The sequence below is a fragment of the Agelaius tricolor genome, unplaced genomic scaffold (genome assembly GCF_023055355.1).
Source record: "Agelaius tricolor isolate 1412-34295 unplaced genomic scaffold, bAgeTri1.0.p SCAF_155, whole genome shotgun sequence".
NCBI lineage: Eukaryota > Metazoa > Chordata > Aves > Passeriformes > Icteridae > Agelaius > Agelaius tricolor.
The window spans coordinates 21,757-39,045 of record NW_027269415.1 but is presented as its reverse complement, the minus strand read 5'-3'; the positions used below and the strand labels follow the sequence as shown (position 1 = coordinate 39,045).

The following is a 17,289-nucleotide window of genomic DNA, read 5'->3' as shown; positions in this document are numbered from 1 at the left end:
AAAATCACCCAAAAAAAGCAAAAATAATTCCAAAAATTGCAAAATTCACCCCAAAAACGCCCAAAATCCTTCCCCAAACCCCTCAAAAGTCACCCCCAAAAAACCCTAAAAACCCCAAAACCCCAAATCCCAAAAACCCCAAAAATCACCCAAAAAAACCCCAAAAATCCCTCAAAAAAAGGAAAAATAATTCAAAAAAACCCCAAAATTCACCCCCAAAACGCCCAAAACCCCACCCCAAACCCCTCAAAAATCCCCCCCAAAAAACCCTAAAAATCCCAGGACCCCAAATCCCAAAAACCCCAAAAATCCCTCAAAAAAACCCCAAAAATCACCCCAAAAAAACCCCAAAAATCCCTCAAAAAAAAGAAAAAATAATTCCAAAAATTGCAAAATTCACCCCAAAAACGCCCAAAACCCCACCCCAAACCCCTCAAAAATCCCCCCAAAAAACCCTAAAAACCCCAAGACCCCAAACCCCCAAAACCCCAAAAATCACCCAAAAAAAACCCCAAAAATCACCCAAAAAACCCCCAAAAATCACCCAAAAACCCCCAAAATTCTTCAAAAAAAACCCCAAAATTCACCCCAAAACCTTAAAAATCCCGCCCCAAACCCCTCAAAAATCACCCCAAAAAAAACCCTAAAAATCCCAAAACCCCAAATCCCAAAAAAACCCCAAAAATCATCCCCAAAAATCCCTTAAAAAATCACCCAAAAAAAGCAAAAATAATTCCGAAAATTGCAAAATTCACCCCAAAAACGCCCAAAACCCTGCCCCAAACCCCTCAAAAATCCCCCCAAAAAACCCTAAAAACCCCAAGACCCCAAACCCCCAAAACCCCAAAAATCACCCAAAAAAAAACCCCAAAAATCACCCAAAAAACCCCCAAAAATCCCTCAAAAAAAGGAAAAATAATTCAAAAAAACCCCAAAATTCACCCCAAAAAGCCCCAAAATCCTTCCCCAAACCCCTCAAAAATCCCCCCTAAAAACCCCAAATTCTTCCCCAAACCCCAAAAAACCCCAAAAACCCCAAAAAGCCCCAAAATTCCCAAATTTTGCAGGTCCAAGTTCCAGAAACTGAAATTTGGGACGGAGGCGGCGCCGGGGGAGAAGCGGCCGGAGGAGCTGGGTGGGCCCAGATTTGGGAATTTTTGGGGTTTTTTGGGGGTTTTTGGGTTTTTTTGGGGTTTTTTTTGGGGTTTTTTTTTTTGGGTTTTTGGGGTTTTGGGGTTTGGGGAAGAGTTTGGGGTTTTTAGGAATTTTTTGGGGATTTTTGGGGTAATTTTTGGGTATTTTTGGGTGGTTTTGGGGTATTTTGGGGTATTTTTGGGGTTATTTTTGGGGTAATTTTTGGGGTAATTTTGGGGTATTTTTGGGGTATTTTGGGGTTTTTTTGGGATATTTTTGGGGTATTTTTGGGATATTTTTGGGGTTATTTTTGGGGTAATTTTTGGTGATTTTTGGGGTAATTTTGGGGTAATTTTTTGGTTATTTTTGGGTTATTTTTGGGGTATTTTGGGGTATTTTTGGGATAAATTTTAGGTTATTTTTGGGTGGTTTTTGGGGTAATTTTTGGGTTATTTTTGGGTATTTTTGGGGTGGTTTTGGGATATTTTTGGGGTATTTTGGGGTTGGTTTTGGGGTATTTTTGGGGTTGTTTTTGGGGTAATTTTTGGGGTAATTTGGGGTAATTTTGGGGTTGTTTTTGGGATAATTTTTGGGTTATTTTTGGGTTATTTTGGGGATAATTTTTAGGTTATTTTTTGGGTCTTTTTGGGTTATTTTTGGGGTAATTTTTGGGTTATTTTTGGGTTATTTTGGGGTTATTTTGGGGATTTTTTGGGGTTTTTTTGGGTATTTTTGGGATAATTTTTAGGTTATTTTTGGATTATTTTTAGGGTAATTTTTTGGTTATTTTTGGGTTATTTTGGGGGTTATTTTTGGGGTATTTTGGGGTATTTTTGGGGTAATTTTTAGGTTATTTTTGGGGTGGTTTTTGGGGTAATTTTTAGGTTATTTTTGGGTTATTTTTAGGGTATTTTTAGGTTATTTTTGGGTTATTTTTAGGGTATTTTTGGGTTATTTTGGGGGTAATTTTTAGGTTATTTTTAGGTTATTTTGGGGTAATTTTTGGGGTATTTTTGGGTTGATTTTGGGGTATTTTTGGGGTATTTTTGGGATATTTTTGGGGTAATTTTTGGTTTTTTTTTTATTTTTGGGGTCATTTTTGGGTTATTTTTAGGGTTATTTTTGGGGTTATTTTTGGGATATTTTGGGGTATTTTTGGGATAAATTTTAGGTTATTTTTGGGTGGTTTTTGGGGTAATTTTTGGGTTATTTTTGGGTTCTTTTTGGGATAATTTTTTGGTTATTTTTGTGTTACTTTTTGGTTATTTTGGGGTTTTTTTGGGGTTATTTTTGGGGTGGTTTTGGGGTATTTTTGGGGTTATTTTTGGGTTATTTTTTGGGTAATTTTTTAGTTATTTTTGGGTTATTTTTGGGTTATTTTGGGGTAATTTTGGGTTATTTTTTGGGTAATTTTTTTTTGATTTTTGGTTATTTTTTGGTTATTTTTAGGTTATTTTTTGGATTATTTTTGGGGTTATTTTGGGCTGATTTGGGGTAATTTTTTGGTTATTTTTGGTTATTTTTAGGTTATTTTTGGGGTATTTTGGGGTATTTTTGGGATAAATTTTAGGTTATTTTTGGGGTGGTTTTTGGGGTAATTTTTGGGTTATTTTTGGTTATTTTTGGGCTGGTTTTGGGGTTATTTTTGGGGTAATTTTTGGTTCTTTTGGGGGGTTTTTTGGGATATTTTTGGTGTAATTTTTGGTGATTTTTGGGGTTGGTTTTGGGTTATTTTTGAGTTATTTTTGGGGTATTTTTGGGGTATTTTTGGGTTATTTTGGGGATAATTTTTAGGTTATTTTTTGGGTTTTTTTGGGTTATTTTTGGGGTAATTTTTGGGTTATTTTGGGGGTAATTTTTGGGTTATTTTTGGGTTATTTTTGGGATATTTTGGGGTAATTTTGGGTTATTTTTGGGGTTATTTTTGGGTTATTTCGGGTTATTTTTGGGGTAATTTTTAGGTTATTTTTGGGTGGTTTTTGGGGAAATTTTTGGGGTATTTTTGGGGAGGTTTTTGGGGTATTTTTGGGATAATTTTTAGGTTATTTTTGGGTGGTTTTGGGGTATTTTTGAGTGGTTTTTGGGGTTATTTTTGGTTATTTTTGGGATAATTTTTAGGTTATTTTTGGGGTATTTTTGGGTTATTTTTGGGTTGATTTTAGGTTATTTTGGGGCTCGTTTTTGGGGTATTTTTGGGGTAATTTTTAGGTTATTTTTTGGGTTATTTTTCGGGTATTTTTGGGCTGGTTTTGGGTTATTTTGGGGGTGGTTTTTGGGGTAATTTTTAGGTAATTTTTGGGGTATTTTTGGGTAATTTTTGGGGTTTTTTTGGGGTAATTTTTGGTTCTTTTTGGGGTGGTTTTGGGGTATTTTGGGGTTATTTTTGGGCTGATTTTGGGATATTTTGGGGGTAATTTTTGGGTTATTTTTAGGTTATTTTTGGGATAATTTTTAAGTTATTTTTGGGTTATTTTGGGATATTTTTAGGTTATTTTGGGGATATTTTTTGGGTTATATTTGGGGTAATTTTTAGGTTATTTTTGGGATAATTTCTTTGTTATTTTTAGGTTATTTTTGGGTTATTTTTGGGATAATTTTTAGGTTATTTTGGGGTAATTTTTGGTTATTTTTGGGATAATTTTTAAGTTATTTTTGGGTTATTTTTGGGTTATTTTTGGGTTATATTTGGGATAATTTTTAAGTTATTTTTAGGTTATTTTTGGGATAATTTTTTGGTTATTTTTGGGTTAATTTTAGATTATTTTTGGGTTATTTTTGGGTAATTTTTTTGTTATTTTTGTATTATTTTTTTGGTTATTTTAGGGTTATATTTGGGATAATTTTTTGGTTATTTTTGGGTTAATTTTAGGTTATTTTTGGGATAATTTTTGGGTTAATTTTGGGTTATTTTTGGGATAATTTTTTGGTTATTTTTAGGTTATTTTTGGGGTATTTTGGGATAATTTTTTGGTTATTTTTGGGGTATTTTTGGGTTATTTTGGGGCTGATTTTGGGCTGATTTTGGGATATTTGATGGTAATTTTTAGGTTATTTTTGGGTTATTTTTTGGTTATTTTTGGGTTATTCTTGGGCTGATTTGGGGCTGATTTGGGGATCTTTTGGGGGTAATTTTTAGGTTATTTTTGAGATATTTTGGGGTAATTTTTAGGTTATTTTTGGGGTAATTTTTTGTTATTTTTGGGTTATTTTTGGGCTGATTTTTGGGTTATTTTTATGATATTTTTGGGTTATTTTTGGGTTATTTTTGGGCTGATTTTGGGCTGATTTTGGGATATTTTGATGGTAATTTTTAGGTTATTTTTGGGTTATTTTTGGGTTAATTTTAGGTTACTTTTGGGGTTATTTTAGGTTATTTTGGGGTTATATTTGGGATAATTTTTTTGTTATTTTTAGGGGTTTTTTAGGTTATTTTTGGTTATTTTTGGGGTAAATTTTGGGATTATTTTGGGGGTTATTTTTTGGTTGGTTTTGGATATTTTTTTGTTTATTTTAGGGTTATATTTGGGATAATTTTTAAATTATTTTTGGGTTATTTTTGGGCTGATTTGGGGATATTTTGGGGGCAATTTTTAGGTTATTTTTGGGTTATTTTTAGGTTATTTTTGGGTTATTTTTGGGGTAATTTCTTTGTTATTTTTAGGTTATTTTTGGGTTAATTTTGGGATAATTTTTAGGTTATTTTTAGGTTATTTTTGGGTTATTTTCAGGTTATTTTTTGGTCATTTTTGGGTTAATTTTTGGGTTATTTTTAGGTTATTTTGGGATATTTTTGGGGTTATTTTTAGGTTATTTTTGGGATAAATTTTAGGTTATTTTGGGGATAATTTTTAGGTTATTTTTGGGTTATATTTGGGATAATTTTTGGGTTATTTTTAGGTTACTTTTAGGTTATTTTTGGGTTAATTTTTTGTTATTTTTAGGTTATTCTTGGGATAATTTTTTGGTTGTTTTTTGGTTATTTTTAGGTTATATTTGGGATAATTTTTCGGTTATTTTTAGGTTATTTTTTGGTTATTTTAGGGTTAATTTTTGGGTTATTTTTAGGTTATTTTTGGGTTATTTTTGGGATAATTTTTAGGTTATTTTTGGGTAATATTTGGGATAATTTTTTGGTTATTTTTAGGTTATTTTTTGGTTATTTTTGGGCTGATTTTGGGCTGATTTTGGGATATTTTGATGGTAATTTTTAGGTTATTTTTGGGATATTTTTGGGTTATTTTTGGGATAATTTTTTGGTTATTTTTAGGTTATTTTTGGGATAATTTCTTTGTTATTTTTGGGTTATTTTTGGGTTATTTTTGGGTTATTTTTGGTGTAATTTTTGGTGTAATTTTTTCGATATTTTTTGGGTATTTTTGGGGTAATTTTTAGGTTATTTTTGGGATTATTTTTGGGGTATTTTTGGGATAATTTTTTGGTTATTTTTAGGTTATTTTTGGGTTATATTTGGGATAATTTTTAGGTTATTTTTAGGTTATTTTTGGGGTAATTTTTAGGTTATTTTTGGGTTATTTTGGGGGTAATTTTTAGGTTATTTTTAGGTTATTTTTGGGTTAATTTTGGGTTAATTTTTAAGTTATTTTTAGGTTATTTTTGGGTTATTTTTAGGTTATTTTTTGGTCATTTTTGGGTTAATTTTTGGGTTATTTTTAGGTTATTTTGGGATATTTTTGGGGTTATTTTTAGGTTATTTTTGTGTTAAGTTTAGGTTATTTTTGGGATAATTTTTAGGTTATTTTTGGGTAATATTTGGGATAATTTTTTGGTTATTTTTAGGTTATTTTTTGGTTATTTTTGGGCTGATTTTGGGCTGATTTTGGGATATTTTGATGGTAATTTTTAGGTTATTTTTAGGTTATTTTTGGGATAATTTTTTGGTTATTTTTAGGTTATTTTTGGGTTATATTTGGGATGATTTCTTTGTTATTTTTGGGTTATTTTTGGGTTATTTTTGGTTATTTTTGCCTTTCTCACCCCTGATTTCCCCCAGTGTCCAACGGCCCCGTGGAGCTGGAGGGAGCCTGGAAGGACGGGAGGCAGCTCCTGCGCCAGTGAGTGCTGGGATTGGGAAATTTGGGAATTTTTGGGAATTTTTGGGGAATTTTTTGGGAATTTTTGGGATTTTTGGGGTTTTGGGGTTTTCTGGGCAATTTTTGAGATTTTTTGGAGCAATTTTGGGGGATTTTTGTGGAATTTTTACCGAATTTTTGGAGGATTTTGGGCCGTTTTTGTGGGATTTTGGATGGGATTTTGGGGCTTTTTTGTGGGGATTTTTGTGGGATTTTTCCAGGATTTTTGTGGGAATTTTTGAGGGGATTTTCCCAAATTTTTTGTGTGGATTTTTGCGGGATTTTCTCAGGATTTTTGAGGGATTTTTCTGGGATTTTCTCAGGATTTTTGTGGGGATTTTTTCTGGGATTTTTCCTGGATTTTTTCCGGGATTTTTCCAGGATTTTCTCAGGATTTTTGTGGGGATTTTTTCTGGGATTTTTCCTGGATTTTTATGGAATTTTTGCAGAATTTTTTTGGAGGATTTTGGGCCGTTTTTGTGGGATTTTGGATGGGATTTTGGCGCTTTTTTGGTGGGATTTTTGTGGGATTTTTCCAGAATTTTTGTGGGAATTTTTGAGGGGATTTTCCCAAATTTTTTGTGTGGATTTTTGCGGGATTTTCTCAGGATTTTTGAGGGATTTTTCTGGGATTTTCTCAGGATTTTTGTGGGGATTTTTTCTGGGATTTTTCCTGGATTTTTTCCGGGATTTTTTCAGGATTTTCTCAGGATTTTTGTGTGGATTTTTTCTGGGTTTTTTCCTGGATTTTTGTGCAATTTTTGCAGAAATTTTGAAGGATTTTGGGCCGTTTTTGTGGGATTTTTGGAGGGATTTTGGGGAATTTTTGGTGGGATTTTTCCAGAATTTTTGTGGAATTTTTGCAGGATTTTTCCTGGATTTTTGTGGGGATTTTTTCTGGGATTTTTGAGGGATTTTTGTGGAATTTTTCCAGGATTTTTGAGTGATTTTTTCAGGATTTTTGGGGGAATTTTTGCAGGATTTTTCCTGAATTTTTGTGTGGATTTTTTTCTGGGATTTTTCCTGAATTTTTGTGTGGATTTTTTCTGGGATTTTTCCTGGATTTTTGTGCAATTTTTCCAGGATTTTCTCAATATTTTGGGGGGATTTTTCCAAGATTTTTCCTGGATTTTTGTGGGGATTTTTGATTGATTTTCTCAGGATTTTTGGGGGATTTTTGCAAGATTTTTCGTGGATTTTTGTGATTTTTTTCCAGGATTTTCTCAATGTTTTTTGGGGATTTTTCCAGGATTTTCTCAGGATTTTTGTGTGGATTTTTTCTGGGATTTTTCCTGGATTTTTGTGGAATTTTTGCAGAATTTTTTAAGGATTTTGGGCCATTTTTGTGGGATTTTGGATGGGATTTTGGGGAATTTTTGTGGGGATTTTTGTGGGATTTTTCCAGAATTTTTGTGGGAATTTTTGAGGGGATTTTCCCAAATTTTTTGTGTGGATTTTTGCGGGATTTTCTCAGGATTTTTGAGGGATTTTTCTGGGATTTTCTCAGGATTTTGTGGGGTTTTTTTCTGGGATTTTTCCTGGATTTTTGTGGAATTTTTCCAGGATTTTCTCAGGATTTTTGTGGAGATTTTTTCAAGGATTTTGAGGGGATTTTTCAGGATTTTTGTGGAGATTTTTGCTGGGATTTTTCCCGAATTTTTGTGGGAATTTTTCCAGGATTTTTGCAGGGATTTTTCCTGGGATTTTCTCAGGATTTTCGTGGGGACTTTTTCAAGGATTTTCAGGGGATTTTTTTCAGTATTTTTGTGGGAATTTGTCAAGGATTTTTGTGGAGATTTTTCTCAGGATTTTTCTGGGATTTTCCAAAATTTTTGTGGGGATTTTTTCTGGGATTTTTGCAGGGATTTTTGTGGGATTTTTCCAAGAATTTTGTGGGAATTTTCCAGAATTTTTGTGGGGATTTTACCAAAATTTTTGTGGAGATTTTTCTCAGGATTTTCTCAGGATTTTTGTGGGGATTTTTGCAAGGATTTTGAGGGGATTTTTTCAGGATTTTTGTGGAGATTTTTGTTGGGATTTTTCTGGGATTTTTCCAGAATTTTTGTGGGGATTTTCCCAAAATTTCTGTGGGGATTTTTCCTGGATTTTTGTGGAAATTTTCTGGGATTTTCTCAGGATTTTTTCTGGGATTTTTTCAGGATTTTTGTGTGGATTTTTTCTGGGATTTTCTCAGGATTTTTGTGGGGACTTTCTCAAGGATTTTAAGGGAAATTTTCCAGGGGTTTTTTTGTGGAGATTTTTGTGGAATTTTTGTGGGAATTTTCCAGGATTTTCTCAGGATTTTTGTGGGGACTTTTTCAAGGATTTTAAGGGAAATTTTCCAGGGTTTTTTTGTGGAGATTTTTGTGGAATTTCTGTGGGAATTTTCCTGGATTTTTGTGGAATTTTTGCTGGATTTTCATGCGGACTTTTTCAAGGATTTTGAGGGGATTTTTGTGGGATTTTTTCCAGGATTTTTGCAGGATTTTTTGTGGAGACTTTTCTGGGATTTTAGCGTGGATTTTTCCAGGATTTTAGGGTGGATTTTTCCATGAATTTTCCAGGATTCTCGTGGTATTTTCACCGGAATTTTTGGGGAATTTTCCACATTTCTGTGGCAATTTTTCCAATTTTTGTGGGAATTTTTCCCATTTTCCTGGGACTTTTTCCCATTTTCCCCTTCAGGACCTTCTCCCATCATTTCCCACCCCTAAAATTCCCATTTTTTCCCGGATTTTCCCCCAAATCAGGTACCTGGACGAGGTTGGCTACAGCGACACCGTCCTGGACATGAGGGCCCAATTCCAGAATTTCCACGGGAATTTCTGGGATTTTTCCAGGATTTTTGTGGGGATTTTTTCTGGGATTTTTCCAGGGATTTTTGTGGGATTTTTGTTGGGATTTTTCTGGGATTTTTCCAGGATTTTTGTGGGGATTTTCCCAAAATTTCTGTGGGGATTTTTCCTCGATTTTTGTGGGGAATTTTTCCAGAATTTTCTCAGGATTTTTGTAGGAATTTTTCAAGGATTTTGAGGGGATTTTTCCAGGATTTTTGCAGGGATTTTTCTGGGATTTTTTCCAGAATTTTTGTGGGGATTTTTTCCAGGATTTTTCCAGGATTTTTGCAGGGATTTTTCTGGAATTTTTGTGGGAATTTTCTCAGGATTTTTGTGGGATTTTTGTGGGATTTTTGTGGGATTTTCACCAGAATTTTGTGGGATTTTTATGGGATTTTCACTGAATTTTTCGGGAATTTTTCCCATTTTTGTGGGACTTTTTCCCATTTTCCCCTTCAGGACCTTCTCCCATCATTTCCCACCCCTAAAATTCCCATTTTTCCGTATTTTTCCCCCAAATCAGGTACCTGGACGAGGTTGGCTACAGCGACACCGTCCTGGACATGAGGGCCCAATTCCAGAACTTTCCACGGGAATTTCTGGGATTTTTCCAGGATTTTTGTGTGGATTTTTTCTGGGATTTTTCCAGGATTTTTGTGGGGATTTTCCCAAAATTTCTGTGGGGATTTTTCCTCGATTTTTGTGGGGAATTTTTCCAGAATTTTCTCAGGATTTTTGTAGGAATTTTTCAAGGATTTTGAGGGGATTTTTCCAGGATTTTTGCAGGGATTTTTCTGGGATTTTTTCCAGAATTTTTGTGGGATTTTTTCCAGGATTTTCCCAGGATTTTTACAGGGATTTTTGTGGGATTTTTTCCAGGATTTTCCCAGGATTTTTTCCAGAATTTTTGTGGGATTTTTTCCAGGATTTTTCCAGGATTTTTGCAGGGATTTTTGTGGGATTTTTTTCCTGGATTTTTGTGGAGACTTTTGTGGGATTTTTCTCAGGATTTTTGTGGGATTTTTTCCAGTATTTTTGTGGAGATTTTTCTGGAATTTTTGTGGGAATTTTCTCAGGATTTTTCTGGGATTTTTCTGGGATTTTTGTGGTATTTTCACCGGAATTTTTGTGGGAATTTTCTCAGGATTTTTGTGGGATTTTTGTGGGATTTTCACCGAATTTTTGGGGAATTTTTCACATTTTCACCGGAATTTTTAGGATTTCCACCCTGCCATTATTTTCCACCCCTAAAATTCCCATTTTTTCTTGGATTTTCCCCCAAATCAGGTACCTGGACGAGGTTGGCTACAGCGACACCGTCCTGGACATGAGGGCCCAATTCCAGAACTTTCCACGGGAATTTCTGGGATTTTTCCAGGATTTTTGTGGGGATTTTTTCTGGGATTTTTCCAGGGATTTTTGTGGGATTTTTGTTGGGATTTTTCTGGGATTTTTCCAGGATTTTTGTGGGGATTTTCCCAAAATTTCTGTGGGGATTTTTCCTCGATTTTTGTGGGGAATTTTTCCAGAATTTTCTCAGGATTTTCGTGGGGATTTTTGCAAGGATTTTGAGGGGATTTTTTCAGGATTTTTGTGGAGATTTTTGTGGAATTTTTGTGGGAATTTTTGCAGGTTTTTTTGTGGGGATTTCCCCAAGATTTTTGTGTGGATTTTTTATGGATTTTTTCCTGGATTTTTGTGGGATTTTTTCTGGATTTTTGTGGGGATTTTTTCAAGGATTTTTGTGGGGATTTTTTCTGGGATTTTCTCAGGATTTTCGTGGGGATTTTTGCAAGGATTTTGAGGGGATTTTTTCAGGATTTTTGTGGAGATTTTTGTGGAATTTTTGTGGGAATTTTTGCAGGTTTTTTTGTGGGGATTTCCCCAAGATTTTTGTGTGGATTTTTTCTGGGATTTTTCCAGAATTTTTGTGGGGATTTCCCCAAGATTTTTGTGTGGATTTTTTATGGATTTTTCCTGGATTTTTCTGGGATTTTTGCTGGATTTTTGTGGAAATTTTCCAGGATTTTCGTGGAGATTTTTCTCAGGATTTTTGTGGGGATTTTTGCTGGGATTTTTCTGGGATTTTCCTGGATTTTTGTGGGAATTTTCTCAGGATTTTTGTGGGGATTTTTGCTGGATTTTCTCAGGATTTTCGTGGGTTTTTTCAAGGATTTTTGTGGGATTTTCACCAAATTTTTCGGGAATTTTTCCCATTTTTGTGGGAATTTTTCCCATTTTCCCCTCGAGGACCTTTTCCCACCATTTCCCACCCCTAAAATTCCCATTTTTCCGTATTTTTCCCCCAAATCAGGTACCTGGACGAGGTTGGCTACAGCGACACCGTCCTGGACATGAGGGCCCAATTCCAGAACTTTCCACGGGAATTTCTGGGATTTTTCCAGGATTTTTGTGGGGATTTCCCCAAAATTTTTGTGGGGATTTTTCCTCGATTTTTGCTGGGATTTTTCCAGAATTTTCTCAGGATTTTTGTGGGGACTTTTTCAAGGATTTTGAGGGGATTTTTTCTGGATTTTTGAAGGGATTTTCCTGGATTTTTGTGGGGATTTTTTCTGGGATTTTCCCAGAATTTTTGGGGGAATTTTCCCCGAATTTTTGTGGGGATTTCCCCAAGATTTTTGTGTGCATTTTTTATGGATTTTTCCTGGATTTTTCTGGGATTTTTGTGGGATTTTTTTCCTGGATTTTTGTGGAGACTTTTGTGGGATTTTTCTCAGGATTTTTGTGGGATTTTTTCCAGTATTTTTGTGGAGATTTTTCTGGAATTTTTGTGGGAATTTTCTCAGGATTTTTCTGGGATTTTTCTGGGATTTTTGTGGTATTTTCACCGGAATTTTTGTGGGAATTTTCTCAGGATTTTTGTGGGATTTTTGTGGGATTTTCACCGAATTTTTGGGGAATTTTTCACATTTTCACCGGAATTTTTAGGATTTCCACTCTCCCATTATTTCCCACCATTTTCCACCCCTAAAATTCCCATTTTTTCTTGGATTTTCCCCCAAATCAGGTACCTGGACGAGGTTGGCTACAGCGACACCGTCCTGGACATGAGGGCCCGGAGGCTTCGGGCGCTGCTGGGCCGGAGCCCCCCCCCCATTCCAGAACTTTCCGCGGGAATTTCCTCCGGAATTTCGGGAATTTCGGGAATTTCGGGAATTCCTGGAGCCCCCCCCCAGCCCCGGGACCCCCCCCTCCCCTCCCCCGGGCTCGGAGTCGCTGCTGCTGCGAAGGATCCAGGAGCAGATCCAGAGGTTGGGGGCGAATTCCGGGGATTTTGGGGAAATTTGGGGGAATTTTGGGGAAATTTGGGGGTTTTGGGGAATTTGGGGAATTTTGGGGATTTTGGGGGGGGGTTTGAGGGAATTTTGGGGAATTTTGGGGGGGTTTTGAGGGAATTTTTGGGGAAATTTGGGGATTTTGGGGGGGTTTTGAGGGAATTTTGGGGGGATTTTGAGAGAATTTTTAGGGAATTTTGGGGAATTTTTGGGGGGGTTTTGAGGGAATTTTGGGAGATTTTGATGGGATTTTGAGGGAATTTTGGGGGATTTTGAGGGAATTTTGGGGGATTTTGAGGGAATTTTGGGGGGGATTTTGAGGGAATTTTGGAGGGTTTGGGGGAGATTTTCATGGGATTTTTAGGGAATTTTTGGGAAATTTGGGGATTTATGGGTGGTTTGGGGGGGTTTTGGGGGAATTTTGGGGGTTTTTGAAGGAATTTTGGGGGATTTTGAGGGAAATTTTAGGGAATTTTGGGGGGTTTTGAGGGAATTTTTGGGGAAATTTGGGGATTTTGGGGGGGTTTTGAGGGAATTTTGGGGGGATTTTGAGGGAATTTGGGGGGGTTTGGGGGAGATTTTGATGGAAGTTTTAGGGAATTTTGGGGGATTTGGGGATTTTAGGGAATTTTTTGGGGTGGGGTTGGGAGGTTTTGGGGGGGTTTTGATGGAATTTTTAGGGAATTTTGGGGAATGGGGATTTTAGGGAAATTTTGGGGAATTTTGAGGGAATTTTGCGTTATTTTAGGGAATTTTGGGGTGGTTTGGGGGAGATTTTCATGGGATTTTTAGGGAATTTTTAGGGAATTTTTGGGAAATTTGGGGGTTCTAGGGGGGATTTGGGGATTTGAGGGAATTTTTTGCGGTGGGGTTGGGAGGTTTTGGGGGGTTTTGAGGGAATTTTGGGGGAGTTTTGGGGGGGTTTTGGGGAGATTTTGATGGGAGTTTTAGGGAATTTTTAGGGAATTCTGGGGTTTTTAAGGAATTTGGGGGGAGATTTTTAGGGAGGTTTGGGGGAGATTTTGATGGGATTTTGAGGGAATTTTTAGGGAATTTTGGGGAATTTTTGCGGGGGTTTTGAGGGAATTTTGGGGGATTTTGAGGGAATTTTTAGGGAATTTTGGGGGGGTTTTGAGGGAATTTTTAGGGAATTTTGGGGAAATTTGGGGGTTTTGGGGGGGTTGGGGAAATTTGGGGATTTTGGGGGTGGTTTGAGGGAATTTTGGGGGATTTTGAGGGAATTTTGGAGGGTTTGGGGAAGATTTTCATGGAATTTTTAGGGAATTTTTGAGAGGATTTTTGGGGGGATTTTTAGGGAGTTTTGTGGGGGTTGGGGGAGATTTTTTTGGGATTTTTTGGGGATATTTTGGAGAATTTTGGGGGGATTTTTTGGGCTGGGTTTTTCACCTTTTTTTTTTCCCTTTTTGGGGATTTTTTGGGGATTTTTGGGGGATTTTTTGGAGATTTTTTGGGATTTTTAGGGAGATTTTGAGGGGATTTTTGGGATTTTTGGGGGATTTTTTGGGGATTTTTTTGCGATTTTTTTGGGAATTTTTTGGGGATTTTTTTTGCCTAAAATTTTTCCCTTTTCCTTTCTTTTTTTCCTTTCTTTGGGATTTTTTGGGGATTTTTTTGGGGATTTTTTGCAATTTTTGGGGATTTTTTGGGGATTTTTTGGGCGATTTTTTTTTATTTTTTGGAATTTTTGGGGGATTTTTTTGCCTAAACTTTTTCCCTTTTCTTTTCCTTTCTTTTTTTCCTTTTTTGGGATTTTTTGGGAATTTTTTGGGGGATTTTTTTGGGATTTTGGGCGATTTTTTTTTTATTTTTTGGGATTTTTTGGGGGATTTTTTGGCCTAAATTTTTCATTTTTATTTTCCTTTCTTTTCCCCCTTTTTTTGGGATTTTTTGGGAGATTTTTTTTTATTTTTTGGGCATTTTTTGGGATTTTTTTTTTATTTTTTGGAATTTTTTGGGGGGATTTTTTTTGCCTAAACTTTTTCCCTTTTCTTTTCCTTTCTTTTTTTCCTTTTTTGGGATTTTTTGGGAATTTTTTTTTGAATTTTTTGGGGATTTTTTTAGGATTTTTTTTAATTTTTTGGGATTTTTTGGGGGGATTTTTTTTGCCTAAACTTTTTCCCTTTCCTTTTCCTTTCTTTCCCCCTTTTTTTTGGGATTTCCCCCCATTTCCCCCTCCAGGAACGCCGGGAAGGAGCCGCAGGCCGGGCTCAGCCCCTCCCCCCCCGAGGATGACAGCGATGAAGAGGAGGAGCCCGAGAGCCCCTCCCCCACCCCCGCCCGCAGGAGGGGAAAGGTCCCAAATCCGGGGATTTTGGGAATTTTGGGAATTTTTAGGGGATTTTGGGGGGTTTATTGGGAATTTTTAGGGGATTTTTGGGAAATTTCAGAGGTTTTGGGGGGGATTTTTAAGGGGATTTTGGAGAATTTTTGGGGGATTTTTGGGGGATTTTAAGGGAATTTTTAGGGAATTTTTTGTGAATTTTTGGGGATTTTTAGAGGAGTTATGGGGAATTTTTAGGGGATTTTGGGGGATTTGGGGAGGATTTTTTGGAAGATTTTTAGAGGAAATTTAAAGGAAATTTTTAGGAAATTTTAGAGGATTCTGGGGGGAATTTTGGGGGATTTTGGGAGGTTTGGGGAGGATTTTTGGGGAATTTCAGAGGATTTGGGGGGGATTTTAGGGGAATTTTGGAGAATTTTTAGAGGATTTTGGGGATTTTTTTAAGGGGATTTTGGGGGATTTGGGGAGGATTTTTAGGGGATTTTTAGAGGAAATTTTAGAGAGAATTTTTGGGGAATTTGGGAGGATTTTTGGGGGGATTTGGGGGGATTTTAAGGGAATTTTTAGGGAATTTTTTGTGAATTTTTGGGGATTTTTAGAGGAGTTTTGGGGAATTTTTAGGGGATTTTGGGGGATTTGGGGAGGATTTTTTGGAAGATTTTTAGAGGAAATTTTTAGGAAATTTTAGAGGATTCTGGGGGGATTTTGGGAGGGTTTGGGGAGGATTTTTGGGAAATTTCAGAGGATTTGGGGGGGATTTTAAGGGAATTTTGGAGAATTTTTAGAGGATTTTGGGGATTTTTTAAGGGGATTTTTAGGGAATTTTTGGAGGATTTTTGGGGGATTTTAGAGGATTTTTTGGAAGATTTTTAGAGGAAATTTTAGAGGAAATTTTTAGGAAATTTTAGAGGATTTTGGGGGGATTTTAAGGGAATTTTGGGGGATTTTTGGGGAATTTTTAGGAGATTTTTAGGGGATTTTGGGGGGATTTGGGGAGGATTTTTAGAGGAAATTTTTAGGGAATTTTAAAGAATTTTTGGGGAATTTGGGAGGATTTTGGGGGGATTTTAAGGGAATTTTTGGAGGATTTTTGGGGGATTTTTAAGAAAATTTTTGTGAATTTTTGGGGGAAATTTGGAGCATTTTTGGGGGTTTTGGGAGGATTTTTTGGGAATTTTTAGGGGATTTTCAGGGGATTTTGGGGTATTTGGAGGATTTTTGGGGAATTTTGAGGAGATTTTTGGGGGATTTTGGGAGGATTTTTAGGGGATTTTTTGGGGGATTTTTTGGGGGATTTTTAGGGAATTTTAGAAGATTTTTGGAGGAAATTTTTAGGAAATTTTAGAGGATTTTGGGGGGATTTATTGGGAATTTTTAGGGGATTTTTGGGAGGTTTAGGGAGGATTTTTGGGGAATTTCAGAGGATTTGGGGGGATTTTAAGGGAATTTTGGAGAATTTTTAGGGGATTTTGGGGAATTTTTAGGAGATTTTTAGGGGATTTTGGGGGATTTGGGGAGGATTTTAAGGGAATTTTTTGTGAATTTTTGGGGATTTTTAGAGGATTTTTCAGGGGATTTTGGGAGGATTTTTGGGTATTTGGGAGGATTTTTTGGAAGATTTTTAGAAGAATTTTTTAGGAAATTTTAGAGGATTTTGGGGGAATTTTAAGGGAATTTTGGAGAATTTTTGGGGGATTTGGGAGGATTTTTGGGGAATTTCAGAGGATTTTTAGAGGATTTTTAGGGAATTTTGGAGAATTATTGGAGGATTTTTGGGGGATTTTTTAAGGGGATTTTGGGGAATTTTTGGGGGATTTGGGGAGGATTTTTTGGGAGATTTTGGAAGATTTTTAGGGGATTTTTAGGAAATTTTAGAGGATTTTGGGGGGGATTTTAAGGGAATTTTGGGGAATTTTTAGAGGATTTTTGGGGAATTTTTAAGGGAATTTTTGGAGGATTTTTGGGGGGATTTTAAGGGAATTTTTGGAGGATTTTTGGGGGATTTTAGAGGATTTTTTGGAAGATTTTTAGAAGAAATTTTTAGGAAATTTTAGAGGATTTTGGGGGGATTTTAAGGGAATTTTGGAGAATTTTTGGACAATTTGTGGAAGATTTTTGGGGAATTTTGTGAATTTTGGGGGATTTGGGGAGGATTTTTGGGAAATTTCAGAGGATTTGGGGGGGATTTTAGGGGAATTTTGGAGAATTTTTGGGGGATTTGGGAGGATTTTTGGGGGATTTTGGGAGGGTTTATTGGGAATTTTTAGGGGATTTTTGGGAGGTTTGGGGAGGATTTTTGGGGAATTTCAGAGGATTTGGGGGCATTTTAAGGGATTTTTGGGGAATTTTTAAGAGATTTTTAGGGGATTTTGGGAGGATTTTTAGAGGAAATTTTAGAGGAAATTTTTGGGGAATTTGGGGGGATTTTAAGGGAATTTTTAGGGAATTTTTTGTGAATTTTTGGGGATTTTTAGAGGAGTTTTGGGGAATTTTTGGAAGATTTTTGGGGAATTTTTCGGGGATTTTGGGGGATTTGGGAGGATTTTTCAGGGATTTTTCCAGGATTTTTGGGGGGATTTTAAATGGAATTTTTGGGGCATTTTGGGAATTTTAGGGGATTTGGGGAGGAT

At 36.0% G+C, this 17,289-nt stretch overlaps 2 protein-coding genes across 2 annotated transcripts in view; both read left to right on the top strand.

The window, feature by feature from the left end:
- Nucleotides 1-17,289, top strand: part of LOC139586954 (striatin-4-like) — a 40,775-nt gene that overhangs the window by 6,918 nt on the left and 16,568 nt on the right. Inside the window, 5 exon segments of the mRNA XM_071420698.1 lie at nt 1,068-1,135; nt 6,146-6,206; nt 12,090-12,198; nt 12,200-12,333; nt 14,557-14,671. Coding sequence (XP_071276799.1) covers nt 1,068-1,135; nt 6,146-6,206; nt 12,090-12,198; nt 12,200-12,333; nt 14,557-14,671 — 487 coding nt within the window.
- Nucleotides 9,306-12,093, top strand: LOC139586953 (uncharacterized). The gene is made up of 2 exons (XM_071420697.1): nt 9,306-10,925; nt 10,985-12,093. The coding sequence occupies exons 1-2, from the start codon at nt 10,738-10,740 to the stop codon at nt 12,051-12,053; spliced, it is 1,257 nt and encodes a 418-aa protein (XP_071276798.1). The 5' UTR covers nt 9,306-10,737; the 3' UTR covers nt 12,054-12,093.